Source organism: Carcharhinus amblyrhynchos, chromosome 2 (genome assembly GCF_965287045.1).
Source record: "Carcharhinus amblyrhynchos chromosome 2, sCarAmb.v2.hapA, whole genome shotgun sequence".
In the NCBI taxonomy this organism is placed as follows: domain Eukaryota; kingdom Metazoa; phylum Chordata; class Chondrichthyes; order Carcharhiniformes; family Carcharhinidae; genus Carcharhinus; species Carcharhinus amblyrhynchos.
Genome location: NC_137325.1, coordinates 146,373,023 through 146,396,353, shown reverse-complemented (window position 1 = coordinate 146,396,353; position 23,331 = coordinate 146,373,023). Strand labels below are relative to the sequence as shown.

Sequence of the window (23,331 nt, the reverse complement as noted above, 5' to 3'; positions counted from 1 at the left end):
GGGCGCAGTTACTTTAAGAGAAATTAGTGACAGACCAGTGGAGGCATTCAAAGACAAGATTCTGTGGGCACAGTGTCAGCATGTGCTCACAAGGAAAAATGCTGCATACAGGCAGAAAAAGAAAGCTTATGACAGTCACAATGACAGTTACCAAAAAAATTATTACATTTGAAAGCCTGGAGGAGTATAGAAAATAGAGGGTGAAGTAAAAAATGAAATTAGGAGCAAAGAGAGGATATGAAAGAATATTGACAGGTAGGATCAAGAAAACACTTTTTAGTTTTAATCAAGATGTGGAGATGCCGGCGTTGAACTGGGGTGGGCACAGTAAGAAGTCTCACAACACCAGGTTAAAGTCAACGGGTTTGTTTGGTAGCACGAGCTTTCAGAGCACTGCACCTTCATCATGTGTTGAAAGCTTGTGCTACCAAATAAACTTGTTGGACTTTAACCTGGTATTGTGAGACTACTTACTGAGTTTTAATCAAGTGGATAACTAAGAAAAAGGTAGGGCCTATCAGAGATATACAAGGTAACTGTTTATGCAGAAGATATGGGCAGTATTCTCAATATCCCTTTGTCCCAACTAAGGAGTGGAATAGTACAGACATGCAAGTCAGAGGAGTGTGAAATATTAGATAGTATAAGCATTACGAGAGAAGTAGTACTGGAGGTACTGACATCCTTGAAGGTGGATAAATCACTAGGGCCAGATAAATTGTACCTCAGGCTGTTGAAGGAAGCCAGGGAGGAAATAGCAGATGCTCTGATCATTTTCTAATTTCACTAGTAGACAAAAGTGAAATAACAGCGTATTGGAGCCCAGTGATTGATGAGGGAGGGATAATTATAAGCCAATCATGTCTGACTTCGGTGTGGGCAAATTGTTAGAATCAATTTTGAGAGCTAGGATGTACAGTTACTTAAGAAGCAATGGATTAATCTGGGATGGTCAGGTTTTGCTAAGGGGAAATCGTGTTTTACTAAATTAATTTTTTGAGGAGGAGACAAGGAGAATCGATGAGAGTAGCGCAGTAGATGTGGTCTGTGTTCAGTTTAGTAAGGTTTTTGTCAATGACTCACATGGCAGACCAGGCAGAAAAGTAGAAGCCCACGAGGTACAGGAGAATTTGGATCCAAAATTGGCTTAGTGTCAGGAAACAAAAAGTAGTGATTGCAGATATTTTAGTGAAGGCATGATGGGCTGAATGGCCACCATCTGTATTGCATCCATGCGATTCCATGTTAGGTGAGGACTGGTTGAGCTCGACTTTGAATCCCCCCATGATTGAACATCCCATTAGAACTCCATAGGCCCACATTGCAGAGTGACATGGCCTGAATTGTGCAAGGTGGCTCAGACCTTGAGTACCAAAACTGCTCCTGTTCCCATAAAAATTGAGAAGACATATTAAAAAGTATATTGTAAGGGGAAAAAATAGCAAGGAAAAGGTCTCGCTGTGGATTTTGGGCAATAATTGAGAGACGTTCCTTCTGACCCCAGGCACCCTCTTTTTCACCTTCTTCCTTGAGGGAAAAGATGCAAAAGTCTGAGAACATGTACCAACCGACTCAAGAATAGCTTCTTCCCTACTGCCATCAGACTTTTGAATGAGACTTACTTTATATTAAGTTGATCTTTCTTTTTGCCCTACCTGCAACTGGAACACTAACATTCTGCATCCTCCTTTCTTCTCCCCTCTGTACTCTATGAACATAGAACACTACAGCACAAACAGGCCCTTCAGCCCACAAGTTACGCCGATCATATCCATACCTACCAGGCCTATCTATAACTCTCAATCCCATTAAATCCCATATACTCATCCAGAAGTCTCTTAAAAGACCCCAGCGAGTTCGCCTCTACCACCACCAATGGCAGCCGATTCCACTCACTCACCACCCTCTGAGCGAAAAACTTACCCCTGACATCTCCTCTGTACCTGCTCCCCAGCACCTTAAACCTGTGTCCTCTCGTAGCGACCGCTTCTGCCCTGGGAAATAGCCTCCGAGAGTCCTCTCCCTGTCAACATTTTATAAACCTCTATCAGGTCACCTCGCAACCTCCTCCTCTCCAGGGAGAAGAGACCTAGCTCCCTCAACCTATCTTCATAAGGCATGCCTCCCAATCCAGGCAACATCCTTGTAAATCTCCTCTGTACCCTCTCAATAGCTTCCACATCCTTCCTGTAGTGAGGCGACTAGAACTGCACACAGTACTCCAAGTGAGGTCTGACAAGGGTCTTATAAAGTTGCAGCATTACCTCCCGACTCCTAAACTCAATCCCTCGATTAATGAAGGCCAGTACACCATACGCCGCCTTGACCACATCCTCCACCTGCGAGGCTGATTTGAAGGGTATGTTTTATCTGCATAGCACACAAGAAACAATACTTTTCATTGTATCCTAATATGTGACAATAATAAATCAAATCAGAATAACTTGACTTTGGTTGGATTTGTTTTGTTTTACAGGAAGAACCACCCAATAAAAAGAAACGTCTGGATTTGTCAGCGGGCTGGATTGGTGAGTAACGCCTTAGTAATTTTTAATTATATGCCTGAGGAGTGCACGCAAGTTATCAGTGCTACAAATGATAAAAGGGAGATCAGCTTAGTGTAATAAAATCAAAAAGCGTGCTGTTATTTGACTTCAGTGTGTGTGATTTAATGACAAAAATTTGCTGACCCTCAAGTTTATTAGTCACAAGTAAACTTGCATTAACGCGGCAATGAAGTTACTGTGAAAATCCCCCAGTCATTACACTCCAATGCCTGTTTGGGTACACTGAGAGAGAACTTAGCATGGCCAGTGCACCTAACCAGCACATCTTTTGGACTGTAGTAGGAAACCCAAGCAGACATGGGGAGAACATGCAGACACCACACAGACAGTGACCCAAGTGGGGAATTAAACCTGAGTCCTTGGTGCTGCAAGGCAGCAGTGCTAATCACTGTGCCACACAGTGGCACATAGAGCAAGCTGCAGGTAGCAGTGCCAAACACTGTTGCACCCCTCATTCCCCCTCCCATCAGCAACAGAGAAGAATGGAAAATGTAACTGAGGATTCCCATTCTTCCCAGCTGTCCCATTTCACACATCCCAACAATTGGTGTGAATGCTCTCTGCCACCCTGCTGGGTGCTAATGGCAGGAGAGAGTTGTGGTAAAATAAACTGGCTGATTACTCTTTCTTTTACCTTCCAGCTGGTGATGTTGCTTTACTGGATGACATGGACGAGATTGAAGTGTATGGGAATGAGGCCCAGTCTGGCACTCAGCTAGCCACCTATTCCTTTGAGGTAGGCTCTGATTTGCTGGATGTCACAGCTGATCAATAGAGTACTGTAAGAGTGCCCAAACTTATCATCTCATTTATATTAATGTGACATAATTCAGTCTGTAAATCTGCAGAGGAGGGCTCACACATACCAACTTATTCTCATTGTGTTTTCACGGCTGGATAGGGAGGGAGCAGTCTCTGCAGGGCTGCAGGATCATTCTGTGATGCCCTGAGGCAGAAATTCCTGACAGAACTCAGTGATGAAAGAGAAATAGATCATGAAAATACACAATCAATGGAAACAGTTTGCAAAGAATGACAGTGGAGAGGGCTTTGGGGCTTTAGTGTTCAGTGGTGATGAGAAAGGCAAATATAATGTTGGAATTTCACTCAGCATCCAGGATTTGCTGGTTTGGACACTTCATTGCTTTCCCCCAACGTCTTAGTTCCTGTATTTTAACTGATCAGTGGAATGGAGAGACCAGATTTGAAATGGGATTCAGGAGAGGGCGGGGGGGAAGGCAACGGCCTAGTGATATTCTCGCTAGACTATTAGTCCAGAAACTTAGCTATTGTTCTGGGGACCCGGGTTTGAATTCAATGAAAAAATGCCTGGAATTAAAAATCTACTGATGATCATTGTTGATTGTCGGGAAAACCCATCTGGTTCACTGATGTCCTTTAGGAAAGGAAACCTGCCATTCTTACCCTGGTCTGACCTACATGTGACTCCAGAGCCACAGCAATGTGATTGGTTCTTAACTGCCCTCTTATCAACGGCAACTAGGGATGGGCAATAAATGCTGGCCAGTCAGTGATGCCCGTGTCACATGAATGAATAAAAGAAAGCAGAATCTCTCGGCCAAGGGAGCATGGATTCAGCGGATCTGTAGTGAGGCAGAGGTGAAAGGGTGATCTTTGGGACTGGCCCGGTGGTTAAAGATAGTAATTTGTGCTCCTTCTATCGTTCTGCATGCTGAAGACAATAGGAAGGTGAGAGTTGATGGATAGTGGGGGCTAGTTTGTTTCATCATGGATAACCGGCCTCCAGTAGCTTGTTTGTTTGGGGGAGGTGGTGTGGATTGTCCAGAGTTACTCCTGAAACTACCAGTTTATTGGTATCTGAGATGGTTAGTGTTTGTAAATGGTTTGGGGAGATTGGTACGTAAGATACTGGATGGTGTGAACACTGACAGACCTGAAGGTCTTCCTTAGATTTGGCAACTATGAATGTGGTTTATGGATGTGAAAGTTTTGTCATTTGCCACGTTCTTGCACAAATTGGTAGAAAAAGAAAATCAAATGTTTGTTTATATCACAACTGATCCCACCTCAGACATTGTTTCTTCGTGTACATTGAATTAGCTCTGACAAACATTCCTTAAAGCTTGTTCACCTGGATTACAGGTTCAAATCTCTGTGTGGGATGAGACCCAGAACCTTGAACCACACAAAGCTGGTTTGAATTGCTTGTGTTTAGAAATGACCTCAGGGTTGAAACTTGCTGCACTGTCTGAGTGATTTCCCTCCTGTGTTTGTGTAGGTCTGTGACAGTATATTGAATATTGGCCCCTGTGTAAATGCTTCAATGGGAGAACCAGCTTTCCTTTCTGAAGAGGTGAGTAAGAACTGGTTGTTTAAATATTCAGCAAGCCTCATTGTATCGGAGTGAGAGTGCGCAGGGAGAGACAGGTTGCCACAACAGAAAAAGGAAGTGGGGAGGTGAAGCAACAGGTGGAATAATGTACCTGGTTTATTTCTCGTTTGCAGAGTTGGGTTTTCAAGAAAACGAAGACAGAACCATGGAAGCTTGTGCATACCCCGGCTGAAAGCTCTCGAGCTGTCAGTTGTGGTTGCTGATTCTGTTCCACTGTTTGAACTGGAGTTTGGTGTCTGGTCAAAGTGACGCTAAACTTGATAGCTCACAGTGAGATAGTAAGGTTGTGGATGGCTAAAGTTTTGGTAGTCTCAGCAAAAGATCCTGTCCCAAGTCTAAGTTAGAAGTCTCACAATATCAGGTGATCAAGGAGCAGTGCTCCAAAAGCTCGTGATTCCAAATAAACCTGTTGGACTTTAACCTGGTGTTGTGAGACTTCTTAATGTCGGCATCTCTACCTCAAGTTTAAGTTGTGCAATTGAAGATGTGAACTCTTTGCTGTCCTTGGAGTTAGATGAGGAAGTAGCCCCTGTCTGGGACAGTCAGGGAGCAGCATTAACTGTTCACTCTAGTACCCAGAAGTCCGGAGCATGGAGCGCCTCTCACTCCTCCGCACTATCGTTTGAAGGGAGCATTGTGGCAATGACAGAAAGTAAACTGGGAAAAATGCATTCTTATTGGACTTTGTCGAATCATTGGGAAATATTTCCAAATACAAGTGACACATTAGGTGCATTCTGTTTAATAGCTTTTATTTCATTTTAGTTTCAGAATAACCCAGAACCTGACTTGGAGATAGTTGTGTGTTCAGGATATGGAAAGAATGGTGCACTCTCTGTTCTACAGGTAATAAATGATACACTTTCTTCGGGTATCAGTTCACATGCTGGTAGCCAGTTTGAATGTAAAGGGTTGTTATTTGTGATACAATCTCTCTTTATCTTATGTGTGCTTGTCTTTATTGTGGTTACTACCATAGTCAATGCTTTCGCCTTTGTAACAAGTTTCATACAAATACCCACTCCTTCCTGCAGTCTCAGTGCTTTGAAGCCAAAGCTCATTTCACAACTCAAATAGTGCAATTTCTGAACATCCGTCAATCTGCGTCCACTTTATTATTTATCTTCTCTATGCATCTCAATTTGTCCTGGACTGGGGATCTTGGCTCTTTCTCTGCATTTATAAAAATGCATAGACTCTTTGCCAGAGGATCGGTGAGTTTATTCAAAAGTAGGTTTCTCTGATCACAAAGACTCCAGTTTTGATTCCGTTTATGCTGAATTAGGTGGTATTAACTGACTGTCTTTGTCATTGAGCCATACATACGTTTTGGCCCATGAGGTCTGCACGGACAAAACTACACTGAATCTACATTAATCCCATTTTTCAGCCTTTGGTGGCACAGTGGTTAGAGTTGCTGTCTCACAGCGCCAGGGACCAGGATTCAATTTTGGCTTCAGGTCACTGTGTGGAGTTTGCACGTTCTCCCTATGTCTGCATGGGTTTCCTCCCACAGTCCAAAGATATGCAGGTTTGATTGATTGGACACGCTAAATTGCCCCTTAGTGTCAGTGAGATTAGCAGAGGTTGTGGAGATAGGGTCTGGGTAAGATTGTTGTTGGTGCAGGCTCAATGGGCTGAATGACCTCTTCTGCACTGTAAAGGTTCTATGATTCTGTCATAGAGTTGTTCAAGTAACAAGTTTGTTCCTGAGGGTTAACAGACATTACCAAGCAATGCCAGCACTGTGAGTTCATTTCCTGTATCAGCTCACTCTGACAGAGTAGCTTACCCAGGCTCTCTCCCCCACTCTATCCCTGCAACTCCACACATTTCCCATGGCCAATCCACCTAGCCTGCACACCTTTGAACTGTGGGAGCCTTCATAACACACGACAACGCAGAGTCGCTGAGCAGAAACTGATAGCCAAGTTCCGCACACATGAGGACAGCCTCAGCCGGATTTTGGGTTCATGTCACACTATCTGTAACCTCCATGACTTGCCTGGGCTTGTAAAATCTCACTAACTGTCCTAGAACAAAAAAAAAGAACATTACAGCGCAGAACAGGCCCTTCGGCCCATGATGTTGCGCTGACCAGTTACAAAACAATGACCCACTAACCTAAACCAATCCCTTTTCGTCCATAAACCTATCCACGGATCTCTTAAACGCCCCCAAACTAGGCGCATTTACAACTGCAGCAGGCAGGGCATTCCAATCCCTCACCACCCTCTGGGTAAAGAACCTACCCCTGACATCCGTCCTATAACTACCCCCCCTTAATTTAAAGCCATGTCCCCTCGTGCTAGCTTTCTCCATCCGAGGAAAAAGGCTATTACTATCCACCCTATCTAAACCTCTAATCATCTTATATGTTTCAATAAGATCCCCTCTTAGCCGCCTTCTTTCCAGCGAAAACAACCCCAAATCCCTCAGCCTCTCCTCATAGGACCTCCCCTCCATACCAGGCAACATCCTGGTAAACCTCCTCTGCACCCTCTCCAAAGCCTCCACATCCTTCCTGTAATGTGGGGACCAGAACTGCACACGGTACTCCAAGTGCGGCCGCACCAGAGTTGTGTACAGTTGCAACATAACGCTGCGACTCCTAAATTCAATCCCCCTACCAATAAACGCCAAGACACCGTATGCCTTCTTAACAACCTTATCTACTTGATTCCCAACTTTCAGGGATCTATGTACACATACACCTAGATCCCTCTGCTCATCCACACCTGGCTGGAGCCAATACCCATCTCTTTAACTTGTGTGTGGCCCTCTCTCCACTCACATTGTACTTTTAAGACTTGATTACCTGTAAAGATTCGCATTCCAACCGTTATCTTTTGTGTCTGTATATGCCCTGTTTGTGAACACAAGTCCTCACTCGCCTGATGAAGGAGCAGCGCTCCGGAAGCTTATGCTGCCAAATAAACCTGTTGGACTTTAATCTGGTGTTGCGAGACTACTTACTGTGCCTGCCTCAGTCCAATGCCGGCATCTTCACATCTGTGGAAGTAAACCAGAGCACCCAGAAGAAACGCAGGCAGACACAAAGAGAATGTGCAAACTCCACACAGATAATGACCCAAGGAGGGAATTGAACCTGGGTCCCTGGAGCTGTGAGACAGCAGTGCTAACCACTGTGCCACCATGCTGCTATTCTAGATTTTCCCCTTTTCTGTCAGTTGAGAGTCATAGAGACTGTATGTTAGCTCATGTTTCCTGCAGTTAGAAGCTATTAATTCTGTTACAAAAACTGGTTAGCTAATTCTTGCATTGAACTGTGACAGTAAGAAAAACATTTAATAACTGAAACTGGGACAAGGGGATTCTGGAAGCCTTGTGGAGTTTGTGTTATGATTAGCATATCATAGAATCCCTACAGTGCAGAAAGAGGCCCCTTGCTTTGTTACATGCTGCAGCTTCCTTCCATTGTGGGGTTTTTGAATGACAGCAGTAATATTGACTTCCATGGCTTATTTTCTTAGTAGGAAATGGCATGTTCTCTGGCTGTGTTTATTATAATGTGGGTATGCCGGCGTTGGACTGGCGTAAACACGGTAAAAAGTCTGACAACACCAGGTTTTAGTCCAACCGATTTATTTGATAATAGACTCACAAGCTTTCGAGGTTTCCCTCTTCGTCAGGTGAATGGAGAGTTCTGAATGGAGAGGCCAGAACTCTCCATTCACCTGACGAAGAGGGAAACCTCGAAAGCTTGTGAGTCTATTATCAAATAAATCGGTTGGACTAAAACCTGGTGTTGTCAGACTTTTTACTGTGTCTATTATACCCAGCTTAGAGAGTTACACCTCCAACTCTGGGCAAAGTAAGAATAGCCAGTTTAGAGGAGCAAGGGTACTTTAAGTTGATCATAACACTTCTCCAAAGCATCTGTGAGAAATGTGAAATATGCTGTTTGAATGTAAAATTTTAGAGATTCTGGGCAGGATTTTCCAGCTGCACTCTCCCTGAAACTGGAAAATCCCATCCGAGGTTAATGGACCTTTCCATGGTCCGCCCCTCGCCCATTCTGATTCCCATGGTGGATGGAACAGGAACATTCACCTCTCTGTCTCACCAGCCAGAATTTTTCTATCAAACTCTGATGTCTTTCTGAAAAGAAGGTAAAAGCAGAAAACCTAGTTATTAGCTACAGTTTTGCCTGAACTGTTTAAAGAAACCCATAGGTTGTGGCATTAACCAGGTGAAATCCAATACTCCTATTAGTCTAGAGAAGCTTGCAGTAACAATTATAATTTGCCTCTAATCCGTGGAGCTATTTTTGCCACTTCCCCGCATGATATTCCCCAAGCAGCAGTCTAAATCGGAGAAGCCAGCTCAGTAGCCAGGCACTGCAACAATAACCTTATTCAGCTGCGAGGCACACCCAGTGGAAATTTTGTGAATAAACTAATCATATAAATCTCTGTTTTTCTTTTTAAACAGCGAAGTATTCGTGCCCAGGTTGTCACAACCTTTGAACTTCCTGGTTGCCATGATATGTGGACAGTGATTGCCTCTGATAAGAAAGATGAGGTAAACGCCAAGGTAAGAGGGAGAATCAATGTTTAGTTTTTGTTTACATGTAACTTCTATATCTGGAACAAAAGACAGCTGTAATTGTAATGATTAATGTCATGGTGTCAGGGGAAGAGAAATTCAAATACGTGGGTGGTAAAGGAGAATGTTGTTCACCCGATTACCATTTCCCCCTCTGTATCAGGACACTTCCCAGTTTGTATAATTATTTTGCTGCACTGTCTTTCTAAATTAATCTTCTGTGCAGTGTTAACATTGTAATTACAAGACAATCTGTTCTCCAAATCACTAATGTGGCATAATTTGGAGTATTGTACACCTGTTAAAATGAAATGTTTGTCGTGTGGTTAATATTATCTGCACAGAAACTAAATAAAGCTGATTTATTTCAAAGCCTTATCAGTGACATATCACCCTTGTAAATTTCTCAATTTGTGATTCACTTGCCTGTGTTAGTGACCAGATCAGAAGCTTCAAGGTACATTACACAGTCAGCCTGGACCCCAACTTTTATATTTGATTTTGGCATTAAGTTTTTAAGTTTAAATTAATCAGTTAGTGTCACAGGTATTTACCATTTATATAGATGATCTGGAGGAGGGAACCGAGTGTAGGGTGTCGAAATTTGCTGATGACACCAAGATTGGGGGAAAGGCAAATTGTGCGGAGGGTGTGGAGAGTCTGCAGAAGGATCTAGATAGGCTGGGCGAATGGGCCAGGAAATGGCAAATGGAATTTAATGTTGGCAAGTGTGAGGTGGTCCACTTTGGTAGGAATAATGGTAGGAAGGATTATTACTTACGTGGCGAAAAACTGCAGCAGGCGACGGTGCAGAGGGACCTCGGGGTCCTTGTGCATGAGTTGCAAAAACCCAGCCTGCAAGTGCAGCAGGTGGTCAGGAAGGCGAATGGGATGCTGGCCTTCATAGCGAGGGGGATTGAATATAAAAGTAGGGAGGTCTTGCTGCAGCTGTATAGGGCATTGGTGAGGCCGCAGCTGGAGTACTGTGTGCAGTTTTGGGCGCCGCACCTGCGCAAGGATATTTTGGCCCTGGAGGGAGTGCAGAGGAGGTTTACTAGGCTGATACCGGAGTTGAGGGGGTTGAGCTATGAGGAGAGGCTGAATAAACTAGGCTTGTACTCGTTAGAGTTTAGAAGAATGAGGGGAGATCTCATTGAGACGTATAAGATGATGAATGGGATGGATAGGATAGAGGTGGAAAGACTCTTCCCGCTCAAAAAAGACAGTAGGACTAGGGGGCACAGCCTCAAGATAAAGGGGGGGCGGTTCAGAACGGAGTTGAGGAGGAACTTCTTCACTCAAAGGGTGGTGAATCTCTGGAATTCTCTGCCCGTTGAAGTGGTGGAGGCTGCCTCGCTAAATATTTTTAAGAAGCGGGTTGATGGGTTTTTGATAAGAGAGGGGATTAAGGGTTATGGGGAGAGGGCGGGAAAGTGGAACTGAGCCACGACAGATCAGCCATGATCTTATTGAATGGCGGGGCAGGCTCGAAGGGCCAGATGGCCTACTCCTGCTCCTATTTCTTATGTTCTTATGTTCTTATGTTCTTACATTAACACTGCAATTAAGTTACTGTGAAAATCCCCTACTTGCCACACTCGGGCGCCTGTTGGGGTACACTGAGGGAGAATTTAGCATGGCCAATGCACCTAACCAGTACGTCTTTCAGACTATGGGAGGAAACTGGAGCACCCAGAGGAAACCCACGCAGACATGGGGAAAACTTGCAGACTCCACATAAACAGTGACCTAAGCCAGGAATCGAACCCGGGTCCCTGGCTTTGTGAGGCAGCAGTGCTAACCACTATGCCACCATGCCACCCTTGTTGCACATAGGGCGAGGATAAGGTGATTCACTCCAGGTATGAGGCAGTTAATTCATTAGGAAGTTATTATCCAAACAAGCTTTATTTAAGAACGCAGTTACAATATAACAGAAATAATCACCAATTAAAATACTTAAACATGAAAAAGTGTAATTCTTAACAGTTGGCTATCTCTATACTTGCAATTTAAAGCAACGTCCCCTAGAGAATTAGCACAAAAACAGATATGCTCACTTAAAATCATAGAATCTCTGCAGTGCAGAAGGAGGTCATTCAGCCCATCGAGTCTGCACTGACAACAATCCCACCCAGGCCCTATCCTTGTAACTCCAGTGTAATCCCCCTGACACTAAGATCCAAGCCCACCCAGACGTGTTCCCCATAACACCAAGTATTTTCCCCTTTAATCCATCTAACTTGCACAACTTTGGACTGAGGGGAAACCCGAGCACCTGGAGGAAACCTGCACGGACACAGGGAGAATATGCAAACTCCACACAGACAGTCACTCGAACCTGAGTCACTGGCGCTGAGAGGCAGCAGTGCTAACCACTGCGTCACCGTGCCACACCCAGTAGGATGGTGTTGGGATGGTACAGTTTACTCTGTTTCTTGGCAGCAGTAAACCCTAAGCTGAGTGAATACCTGCAGAAGGCCTGAAATTTCCAATGGTTGTGATAGTGGAATCTGCAGTTAAAACTGATTGCCAGAATAGTTTTGAGGCAGATTAAATGGCACTTTTTAAGTCCTCAGGACATCCCAAAACAAAGTAATTATTTTTGTAGTGATCGACAAACAGAGTATCTAGCCTGTGCGCAGTCAGAGCATACAGCTGAAATGGGGTGTATGCAATTGGCTGAGAACATTGTGATGAGCTCCCACTTCCTGTACAACTCAATATTTTCTATACTGCAATCTTTCCTAATCTGTAATTCCCTGTTAAATTGTTAGGATCAGACCACTGATGGAGAGAAGGCAGAGAAGGAATCCAAAGAGGTCCTCCCAGAGGAAGATGTGAAAAAGCACGGTTTCCTCATTTTAAGTCGCGAAGACTCGACAATGGTGGGTGTTGTATTCTGAATCATCTTCGAGTTCCTTTCCTCCCTCTCAGTGGTCCAGGAAGTTCATTGTGTTCTTGTGCGTGTCTGCATTCCTCAGTTATACTAATTACTGACAGATTTGTTCATGGGTTCAGTTTGTTAATTGATTTATTATTGTTCCCTGGGAATTAACCATCTACTGAAGAAAGAGAGAATTTGCATTTATTTAAGCACCTTTCATAATCTGAAGGAACTCCAAAGCTCTTTAAGGCACTGAAGAAATGTAGTAATTGTTACAAAATAGGAAATACTTGGCTGGGAATCCTGCAGCGAGTAACTCAAGTCGTGACTCCCCAGAGCCTGTCCCCCACATACAACGCACAAGTCAGGAATGTGATGGAATACTCCCCGCTTTCCTGGATGGGTGCAGCTCCAAAAACACTCAAGAAGCTTGAAACCATCCAGAACAAAGTTGCCCACTCGATTGGCACCCTCTTTCCCCTCTTCAACATTCACTCCCTCCACTGACAAACAGTGGCAGCCCTATGTAACATCCACAAGATCCTCAGCAACCCACCCAGGCCCCTTCGACAGCACCTGCCAAACTCGCAACGTTTGCCATTTGGAAGGACAAGGGTAGCAGATGCATCGGAACACAGCAACCTGCAAGTTCCCTTCCAAGCCATGCTTGACTTGGAAATATATTGGCTGTTCCTTCACTGTCACTGGGTCAAAATCCTGGAACTCCCTTCCTCTCAGCACTGTGAGTGTACCTACACCTCTGGGACTGCAGCGGTTGAAGAAGGCAGCTAACCATCAACTTCACAAGGGGTAATTAGGGTTGGGCAACAAATGCTGGCTTAGCCAGTGACTCCCACATCTCAGGAAAGAACAGAATAAAATGACACCCAGCAAAGTCTTCCCGATAAGTGAGGCAAATGGCGGATTTTAGTGATGTGGGGAATAAATGATGCCCAGGACACTAGGCATACGCTTCAAATAGCACTGTGGAATCTTTTGCATTTATTTGAGAGGGAAGACAGGATTTCCTTAGCTTCTCATCTGAAAGCCTACACCTCGAACATTACAACATTCCTTCAGTACTGTACTCAAATATATCAAAGACCAAAAACAGTATAGCACAGGAACAGGCTCTTCAGCCCACCAAGTCTGTGCTGACACAAATGTCTCTCTACTCTAATATTTTCTTCCCTCTACGTGGTCCATATCCCTCTATTCCCTGCCTATTCATGTATCTATCCAGATGCCTCTTGAGTGTTGTTATTGAATCTGCTTCCACCACCTCCAGCAGCGCATTCGGTGCATTCACCATCCTCCATCTGAAAGATTTGTCCCTTACATCTCTTTTAAACTTTTCCCCCTCCCACTTTCAACCTATGTCCCTGAGCAATTGACCCTTCAACTCTGGGGGGGAGAAAAAGACTAGGGATCCATTCCCCAGCCCCCCAAACTTCCGACAAACCAATGAAAACAATCTGAATTTGTTCAATCTTCCTTCATAGGCCATATCCTCCAAACCGGGCAACGTCCTGATAAATCTCTTCTGCACCCTTTCCATTGCATCAACATCTTTAAGGTAGTGTGGCAACCAGAATTGTACACAATACTCCAAATGCGTCCTAACCAAAGTCCTATACAGCTATTGCATGATTGTCCAATTCCTATACTCAACATCTCAACCACTGAAGGCCAGCATGCCACACGCCTTCTTGACCACCTTGTCCACATGAGTTGCCACCTTCAGGGAACTATGGATCTGTGTGCCTAGATCCCTCTATATGCTATGTTGACCCAGCTTTTATGCTCAGGCCTGTAGGGTAGGGATTGAAATCACAAGTTCCCGATTCAGAGAGTACTCCACCGAGCCGCAATGAAAACTTGAAACGTGGCAGTGGAAATAAGTATATAAGTTTGTTCTATGTTTTATGTTTTCCTCTCGTTAATTGGCAGATCCTGCAAACTGGTCAGGAAATCATGGAGCTGGATGCCAGCGGCTTTGCCACACAGGGCCCAACCATTTTTGCAGGAAATATTGGGGACAATAAATACATTGTGCAAGTTTCTCCTTTAGGGATTCGGTTATTGGAAGGCGGTGAGTATTTGGGAACTTTGTGGAGGCACTCAGCAATTGCAGACATTATTAAACTCCCCGTCAGCAACTGGTTCCAATTTTAACTTTCTTTTAGCTACGTTCATTTTTTAAAAAGGGGGGAAGAGATAGCCTGAGTAATTCCAGGCAATTCCAGTCCAATCAGCCTAACCTCAGTGGTGGTAAAATTATTGGGTAAGTTTCTGAGATTATATAATTTTTCACTTCGAGACATGAATTAAAGACAGTCAGCATGGATTTGTTTAGGAAAGGTCATAGCTGACTAACATGATTGACTATTTGGATATAGTTTGATTTTTGACTTGATTTATTATTGTCACATGTATTAGTAAACAGTGAAAATCTGTGTTTCTTGTGTGCTATGCAGACAAAGCATACCATTCATAGAGAAGGAAAGGAGAGAGTGCAGAATGTAGTGTTACAGTCATAGCTAGGGTGTAGAGAAAGATCAACTTAATGCAAGGTAGGTCCATTCAAAGGTCTGATGGCAGCAGGGAAAGAAGCTGTGCTTGAGTTGGTTGGTACATGATCTCAGATTTTTGTATGTGTTTCCCGATGGAAGAAGATAGAAAAGAGAATGTCCTGAGTGCATGGGGTCCTCAATTATGTTGGCTGCTTTTCCAAGGCAGAAAGTGTAGATGGAGTCAATGGATGCGAGACTGGTTTGCGTGATAGATTGGGCTACATTCATGACCTTTTGTAGTTCCTTGTGGTTTTGAGCAGAGCAGGAGCCATACCAAGCTGTGATACAAGCAGAAAGAATGCTTTCTATGGTGCATCTGTAAAAGTTGGTGAAAGTCATAGCGGACATGCCAAGTTTCTTTAGTCTTCTGAGAAAGTAGGGGCGTTGGTGGGGCTTTCTTAACTATAGCATCAGCATGGAGGGACTAGGACAGGTTATTGATGATCTGGACACACAAACCTGAAGTTCTCGACCATTGTAGTGGTACAGTGAATTCAATCCTGAGAAGTGTGTGGCAATGTGTTTGATGAAGACAAACCGTGCGAGGGATTGTACAGTATAGCATTCTGAAAAGTGGAGAGGAACAGAGTGTATGCTCACAGATCCCTGAAGTTGCAGGACAGGTTTAGAAGGGACTTGGGATACATTGCATTATCAGCTAAGAGCTAGGATTTCAGAGCAGGGATGTTATGCTGGAAGTGTATAAATCACTAGTTTGACCACAGCTAGACTGCTTTGTGTTACAGGAAGGATGTGATCTCACAAGGAAATTCTTTTTGGGAATGTTGAATTTTGGGTATGAGGACAGATCTAATAGGTCGGACTTGTTTTCTTTGGAACAGAAGGGAAATTTCATTGAAGCTCATGGAATTATGAGGGACCTGGATAGCGTGGATAAGAAAGCCCTATTTCCCTTAGCAGAGAGATCAGTAACCAGGGGGCATAGATTTAAAGTAATTGGTGGAAGGATTAGAGGGTGGTGGGGTCTGGAATGCATAAAACATTACAGCAAACTTACATACTTATTTCGACTGCAACCTTTCAACAGCTTCTTTCCCTGCTACCATCAGCTACAGGATGGTGGGGTCTGGAATGCATTGTCTGAAGGGGTGGCAGAGATGGACACCTTGATTGCATTAAATAAAAAGCATTTGGATATGCAGTTGAGATGCTGTAACAGGCAGACCCATAGCTTTTTTTGTTCATGGCATGTCAGTGTTGGTGACAAGGGCAGCATTTATTGCCCATCCCGAGAGAGCAGTTAGAAGTCAACCACATTGCTGTGGCTCTGGAGTCACATGTAGGCCAGACTGGGTAGGGACAGCAGATTTCCTTCCCTAAAGGACATTAGTGAACCAGATGGGGTTTTATGACAATCGCTGATATTTTATGATTGCCATTACTTGGACTAGGTTTTAATTCCAGAGTTTTCTTTCATTAATTACATTTAAATTCTACCAGTTGCCTTGGTGTGAATTGAGCCTCAGATCCTTGGCCGTGGCCTCTGCATTATTAGGTCCAGTGATAATTACGACTGTGCCACTACCTCCCTAAGTTGGAAAGTTGTATTAACCGATAGCTCTTTTGCAGCTGTTATGGACAGAGTGGTGGGACTTTCTGCTGCTTGCACAGTGTGTTTTGCAGCGATAGGAGCAACTCGCCAATGGCCGGTGGCGGGATCTTCTCATTCTGCTGCAGTCAGTGGGTTTATTCCTCACTGGGGAGCTTGTGGCAGGGATCACCATCAGTTGCACCAAAAGATCTCACTGGCAGGAGAGGCTGGAAAATTTCAGTGAATGAGCCGATTGGCCCCTTCCTCTCCCATTAATCTTGTATGTTTGCTTCAAGTCTGAATTTAACCAGGGATAGAGTTTATTAATTAGTCACAAATATCTTACATTCACACTGCAATGAAGTTACTGTGAAAATCCCCTAGTCGCTACATTCCGGCGCCTGTTCGGGCACACTGAGGGAGAATTTAACATAGCCAATGCACCTAACCAGCACATCTTCAGACTGAGAGAAAACCAGAACACCTAGAGAAAACCCACACAGACACAGGGAGAACTTGCGGGTTCCACACAGGCAGTGACCCAAATCGGGAATTGAACCCAGGTCCATAGCGCTGTGAGGCAGCAGTGCTAACCACCCTGCCACCTGCATATGTAAATTTAACATTGAACGGTACCATGGTGTGAAAAGCTTTTGTTCTTATCCTGTCCTTTAACGGAAAGATGATCTCCCATTGGGCTGTCATTCAACCTTTCTCCTAAGATGGTTCTATATATGTGATCCTGAGAAGTTTCTGAGGTTTGATTGGGTTCGAGTCCAGCCCTAAGCCTGCCTATACATGGATATGCGAGGAGCCATTGAAAGGCAATTAGCAGTCAGTCAATCCTGCATGCTCCAGCCCAGCACACTGACATGGGTTTGTGTCCATTTGTGTCATGGAGATCAGTTAGGGGAGATGGTGGCCGTAATGGTAATCATAGTAAGAAGTCTGACAACACCAGGTTTAAGTCCAACTGATTTATTTGATAGTAAACTCACAAGCTTTTGAGGTTCCCCTCTTTGTCAGGTGAATGGAGAGTTCTGGCCAGAACTCTCAGGTAATATCAGACTTCTTACTGTGTTTACCCCAGTCCAACGCCAGCATCTCCACATCACGTAATGCTAATGCCAGTGGACTGATAACGTAAGGGCCCAGGTTAATTCCCTGAAGACATCGCTTCAAAACCTCCCCCCCTCCCCCCCACAGCAGCTGGTAGAATCCAGAATTAAAAGCTAGTCTCAGGATTGGTGAGCATGAGACTATCATCAACAGTCGTAAAATCCATATGGTTCACTAATGTCCTTTGGGGAAGGAAATCTGTTATCTTTACCTGCTCTGGTCTACATGTGACTCCAGAGCAGATTTCTGAAATGCCCTAGCAAGCCACCCAGCTCAAGGGCAATTAGGGATGGGCAATAAATGCTGGCCCAACCCCTGATGCCTACACCTCATGAAAGAATAGAAAGAAAGATGCACTTATTCTCCAGCGTAGTTTAGATGGAATTGTCTCTGTTCTGATGCCCTTGCAATTTTTGCTGCTCCCAAGTGCCACTTACATTCTGTTCTCACAGTGAACCAGCTGCATTTCATACCTGTGGATCTGGGTTCCCCAATTATGCACTGTGCAGTGTGCGATCCTTATGTCGTAATAATGAGCGGCGAAGGTCAAGTGACAATGTTTGTACTGAAGCGTGATACATATGGAGGAAACACCCACAGGCTGACCATGCAGAAACCACAGATACATATGGTATGTATTCCTGTTAAGACTTGTTTGAGGTTGGGAGCGTGAACATATTCCCTGAACGTGTGTTACCAGCGGACGGAGCAATGTGCTTGAATGGATTGTAGGTCTGAGATTGGGACGCAATGCTTTAACATTGACTGTCCAAACCCTCCCCATTTCCTAGCATCGATGAATTTAACCTCTGAGGAGAACAAGAATACGGGGAGGCGATGGCCTAGTAGTATTATCTCTAGACTATTAATCCAGAAATTCAGCTAACTTTCTGGGGACCAGGGCTCGAATCCCACCATGGTGGATGGTGGAATTTGAATTCAATAAAAAAAAAATCTGGAATTAGGAATCTACTGAAGACCATGAAACTATTGTTGACTGTCAGAAAAAACCCATCTGATTCACTAATGCCTGTTCCGTCTCTAGCAGAACAATCTAATTAGCTCCCTGCTTTTCCCCATTGCCATGGACATTTTTCACATTCAAGTATGTATCTAACGAATTTCCTTTACAACCTTATTATTATGTCTGTTTTCCCAGTGTATTCAAATCATCATTAATTTCTGCATAAAAATATTCTTTGTCCCCTTTTGCTAATTGCTTTAAATCCATTTCCTTTGATTATGGACCCACCCAGACCAGGTATTTAACCCAGCACAGACCAGACAATCAGCTTAGCACCTAGCATATTTTGGTCGAATGGGGCAATACAAAATAAATGGGTACAATTCAAAAGGGAATATCTTGGGAGTGGGGTGTTATCTGACCACAGTTATTAAAGGTGTAAGAACAGGTTGAGAAAGTGGTTGAAAAGGCATATAGGGATCCTGTGCTTTATAACTGGAGCTCATAATATTCCAGTTGGGACCAAGTCAAAGACAACATGAACTCCTTGCTTTTGTGCTTTATTTGGAGTCGGAACAGGCACAGTGGGTTGAATGAACATAACATAAGAAATAAGAACAGGAGTAGGCCATCTAGCCCCTTGAGCCTGCTCTGCCATTCAATAAGATCATGGCTGATCTGATAGTGGCTTACATTTGTGCAGTAAGATATCTATGAAGGTCTCAGCAGCACGAGTGTCTAAGGCTGGATTTGTCTCATTAATATTCAGCGACTCCTGCTGCAAGTGCAGGTGGTTGGGCTGATGTTAGCTCAGGATTGGACCAGATTTGCTTGCAATTTCCCCTTTGCTGTGGAAGCATTCACCACTGTTTAACTGACAACTTGGTTCCACTGGCTCCCATTAGCCATGATGTGGAAATGCCGGTGTTGGACTGGGGAAGCACAGTAAGAAGTCTCAACACCAGGTTAAAGTTCAACAGGTTTATTTGGTAGCACGAGCCACAAGCTTTCAGAGCACTGCTGATTCATCAGGTGAGTGGGAGTTCTGTTTACAAACAGGACATATAAAGACACAAACTCAATTTACAAAATAATGGTTGGAATGTGAGTCTTTACAGGGAATCAAGTCCTAAAGGTACAGACAATGTGAGTGGAGAGAGCGTTAAGCACAGGTTAAAGAGATGTGTATTGTCTCCAGCTAGGATAGTTAGTTGGACTTTAACCTGGTGTTATGAGACTTCTTACTGTCCCATCAGCTAGTCAGGGTGGAGGAAAGAAATAGCAAGAAATTTAAGGGTGAAATTTATTTGATTTAGTCCGTAAGGAGGTAGTGGTATTGTCACTGGGCTAGTAATCCAGAGACCTAGGGTAATGCTCTGGGGGCCCAGGTTCGAATTCCACCATGGCACATGGTGAAGTTTGAATTCAGTAAAAGTCTGGAATGAGAAGTCTAATGACCATGAAACCATTATTGTCAAGCGCCTTCAGGAAGAGCAAGAACAGGAAGTTTACCTTTGTCACAGTCATGTTGATATCTTTTGTGATTTTGATAAAAGCTCTTTCCTCATTTAGAACATAGAACATTACAGCGCTTGATCTTTATTTTCTATGATTCTATAGAATCTAAGGTGTCAAGAGGGATGGGGAGAGCTGAGGAGTATGGTATTGAGATAGGGGATCAGTCATGATGTTATTGAATGGTGGAGCAGGTTCGAAGGGTCAATGGCCTACTCCCATTTTCTGTGTTGATCATAGAATCCTACAGAGCAGGAGAAGGCCATTTGGCCCATCGAGTCTACACCAACTACAATCCCTCCCAGGCCCTATCCTCGTAAGCCCATTAATCCCCTAACACTAAGGGGCAATTTTAGCATGGCCAATCAAGCTAACACCCACATCTTTGGACTGTGGGAGGAAACAGGAGCACCTGCAGGAAACTCACGCTGACATGGGGAGAAAGTGCAGACTCCACATGGTAACCATGGTCCCTGGTGCTGTGAGGCAGCAGTGCTAACCACTGTGCCACCCTCCTTTACTCCTGTTCATAGTCAGTGTACAGATTTCTACTCTTTGTGTCTCGTATTTACACATGGAGTTGAAAGGTTGGTGTTTATGTTACATTGCCCTTGTCAGATATTTGTTATTTCCAGGGTTGTACTAACTGTATTCTTCTTTTGATTTATTATTATCACATGAATTAGTATACAATGAAATATATTGTTTCTTGCATGCTATACAAAGAATATCGTTCATAAAGAAGGAAAGAAGAGAATGTAGTGTAGTTTAAAAGAGTTAGAATGAAGTTTTAGAAATATAGAAAGTGTTTAGAAGATAGAATTAGAAGGTAAGGTTGCAACAAGTTGCTTTGCTCTAACGCCAACTTGAGGGCTGATTCTACACTGCATGGGCTGATAGTTGAATGGACTGAAACATGTAAATTTCTCTTATCCAGTTGTCAAAAGTGATTGCTCTCTGTGCATACCGTGATATCAGTGGGATGTTCACCACAGAAAGCCGAGCCTCTGTTGTGAAGGAGGACAGCATGAAAGGGAGCCAGTCAGAGTTGGAAACCATGATTACCAACATTAGGTAAGGAATACTTGCTTTAACGCTTAAATACGGGAAAATTACATAGAAACTAGAAGCTATAGAAGGACATTCGGCCCTTTGAGCCTGCCCCACCATTCAGTTTGATCATAGTTGATCACCAAATTCAATATCCAGATCTCTTCCCTCCTAGAATCATCTGTGCGTTGACTCTATATGTCTCCATATCACAGAATCCTTGGCACGACTGGTTAATAACTCTAGCTGTGTGCATTCTCTTTTCCATCTGTTCCTAACTCTGTGGCGCTGAGGTTAATTATGGTGCCCGCTCTGATTGAGATGACAAATTCAGTACAGACCAGGTGGAGTTGGACCCTGACGGTCAAATGTTATGATCCCAGTTGATAAAACTGGACAGGAAGATCCCAGAATGGAACCCTGGCTCAGAAGATTGTAACTTGTACATTTTTTGAAAATATGGAGGAACAGAGTTACAGGAATGCCAGTTAGCTTTAAACTAGGAAAAAAATTTATTAAACATGACAAATTTGACCATAATACAATAGTTCACTTCCTGTTATCTTCACCAAAGTACATGAATTATAAGGAAAACACAGTTTACAAAATATACTTTATGCTAAAAAGTTTTCAACAAGCACACACTTCCTGTAATCTAACAGGCTAACTGTGGTCAGATCACATTCCACTTTGAGAACAAGTGGCAGATGCCACTCAATTGATCTTTTGTTGATTTCTCCTCAAAATCATAAGAACATAAGAAATAGGAGCAGGAGCAGGAGTAGGCCATCTAGCCCTTCGAGCCTGCCCCGCCATTCGATAAGATCATGGCTGATCTGTTGTGGCTCAGTTCCACATTCCCGCCCTCTCCCCATAACCCTTAATCCCCTCGCTTATCAAAAACCTATCAACCCACGTCTTAAAAATATTTAGCGAGGCAGCCTCCACCACTTCAACGGGCAGAGAATTCCAGAGATTCACCGCCCTTTGAGTGAAGAAGTTCCTCCTCAACTCCGTTCTAAACCGCCCCCCTTTATCTTGAGGCTGTGCCCTCTAGTCCTACTGTCCTTTCATAAGAACATAAGAACATAAGAAATAGGAGCAGGAGTAGGCCATCCAGCCCTTCGAGCCTGCCCCGCCATTCAATAAGATCATGGCTGATCTGTCGCTGCTCAGTTCCACTTTCCCGCCCTCTCCCCATAACCCTTAATCCCCTCTCCTATCAAAAACCCATCAACCCGCGTCTTAAAAATATTTAGCGAGGCAGCCTCCACCACTTCAACAGGCAGAGAATTCCAGAGATTCACCACCCTTTGAGTGAAGAAGTTCCTCCTCAACTCCGTTCTAAACCGCCCCCCTTTTATCTTGAGGCTGTGCCCCCTAGTCCTATTGTCTTTTTTGAGCGGGAAGAGTCTTTCCACCTCTATCCTATCCATCCCATTCATCATCTTATACGTCTCAATGAGATCTCCTCTCATTCTTCTAAACTCTAACGAGTACAAGCCCAGTTTATTCAGCCTCTCCTCATAGCTCAACCCCCTCAACTCCGGTATCAGCCTAGTAAACCTCCTCTGCACTCCCTCCAAGGCCAAAATATCTTTGCGCAGGTGCGGCGCCCAAAACTGCACACAGTACTCCAGCTGCGGCCTCACCAATGCCCTATACAGCTGCAGCAAGACCTCCCTACTTTTATATTCAATCCCCCTCGCTATGAAGGCCAGCATCCCATTCGCCTTCCTGACCACCTGCTGCACCTGCAAGCTGGGTTTTTGTGACTCATGCACAAGGACCCCGAGGTCCCTCTGCACCGTCGCCTGCTGCAGTTTTTCGCCTCGTAAGTAATAGTCCTTCCTACCATTTTTCCTACCAAAGTGGACCACCTCACACTTGCCAACATTAAATTCCATTTGCCATTTCCTGGCCCATTCGCCCAGCCTATCTAGATCCTTCTGCAGACTCTCCACACCCTCCGCACAATTTGCCTTTCCCCCAATCTTGGTGTCATCAGCAAATTTCGACACTCTACACTCGGTTCCCTCCTCCAGATCATCTATATAAATGGTAAAAAGCTGAGGCCCCAGCACCGACCCCTGGGGCACTCCACTAGTCACCATCCGCCAATCCGAATAGCACCCGTTGACCCCCACTCTCTGCCTCCTAT

At 44.1% G+C, this 23,331-nt stretch overlaps 1 protein-coding gene across 2 annotated transcripts in view; it reads left to right on the top strand.

Annotated features, from left to right (window-relative positions):
- Nucleotides 1-23,331, top strand: part of cpsf1 (cleavage and polyadenylation specific factor 1) — a 102,276-nt gene that overhangs the window by 36,936 nt on the left and 42,009 nt on the right. For both annotated transcript variants that reach the window (XM_080213901.1, XM_080213890.1), the window contains exons 13-21: nucleotides 2,477-2,528; nucleotides 3,209-3,303; nucleotides 4,828-4,902; nucleotides 5,707-5,787; nucleotides 9,397-9,498; nucleotides 12,288-12,398; nucleotides 14,348-14,489; nucleotides 18,094-18,272; nucleotides 21,058-21,194. In XM_080213901.1, the coding sequence (XP_080070027.1) occupies nucleotides 2,477-2,528; nucleotides 3,209-3,303; nucleotides 4,828-4,902; nucleotides 5,707-5,787; nucleotides 9,397-9,498; nucleotides 12,288-12,398; nucleotides 14,348-14,489; nucleotides 18,094-18,272; nucleotides 21,058-21,194 (974 nt within the window). The remainder of the gene's footprint in view (nucleotides 1-2,476; nucleotides 2,529-3,208; nucleotides 3,304-4,827; nucleotides 4,903-5,706; nucleotides 5,788-9,396; nucleotides 9,499-12,287; nucleotides 12,399-14,347; nucleotides 14,490-18,093; nucleotides 18,273-21,057; nucleotides 21,195-23,331) is intronic.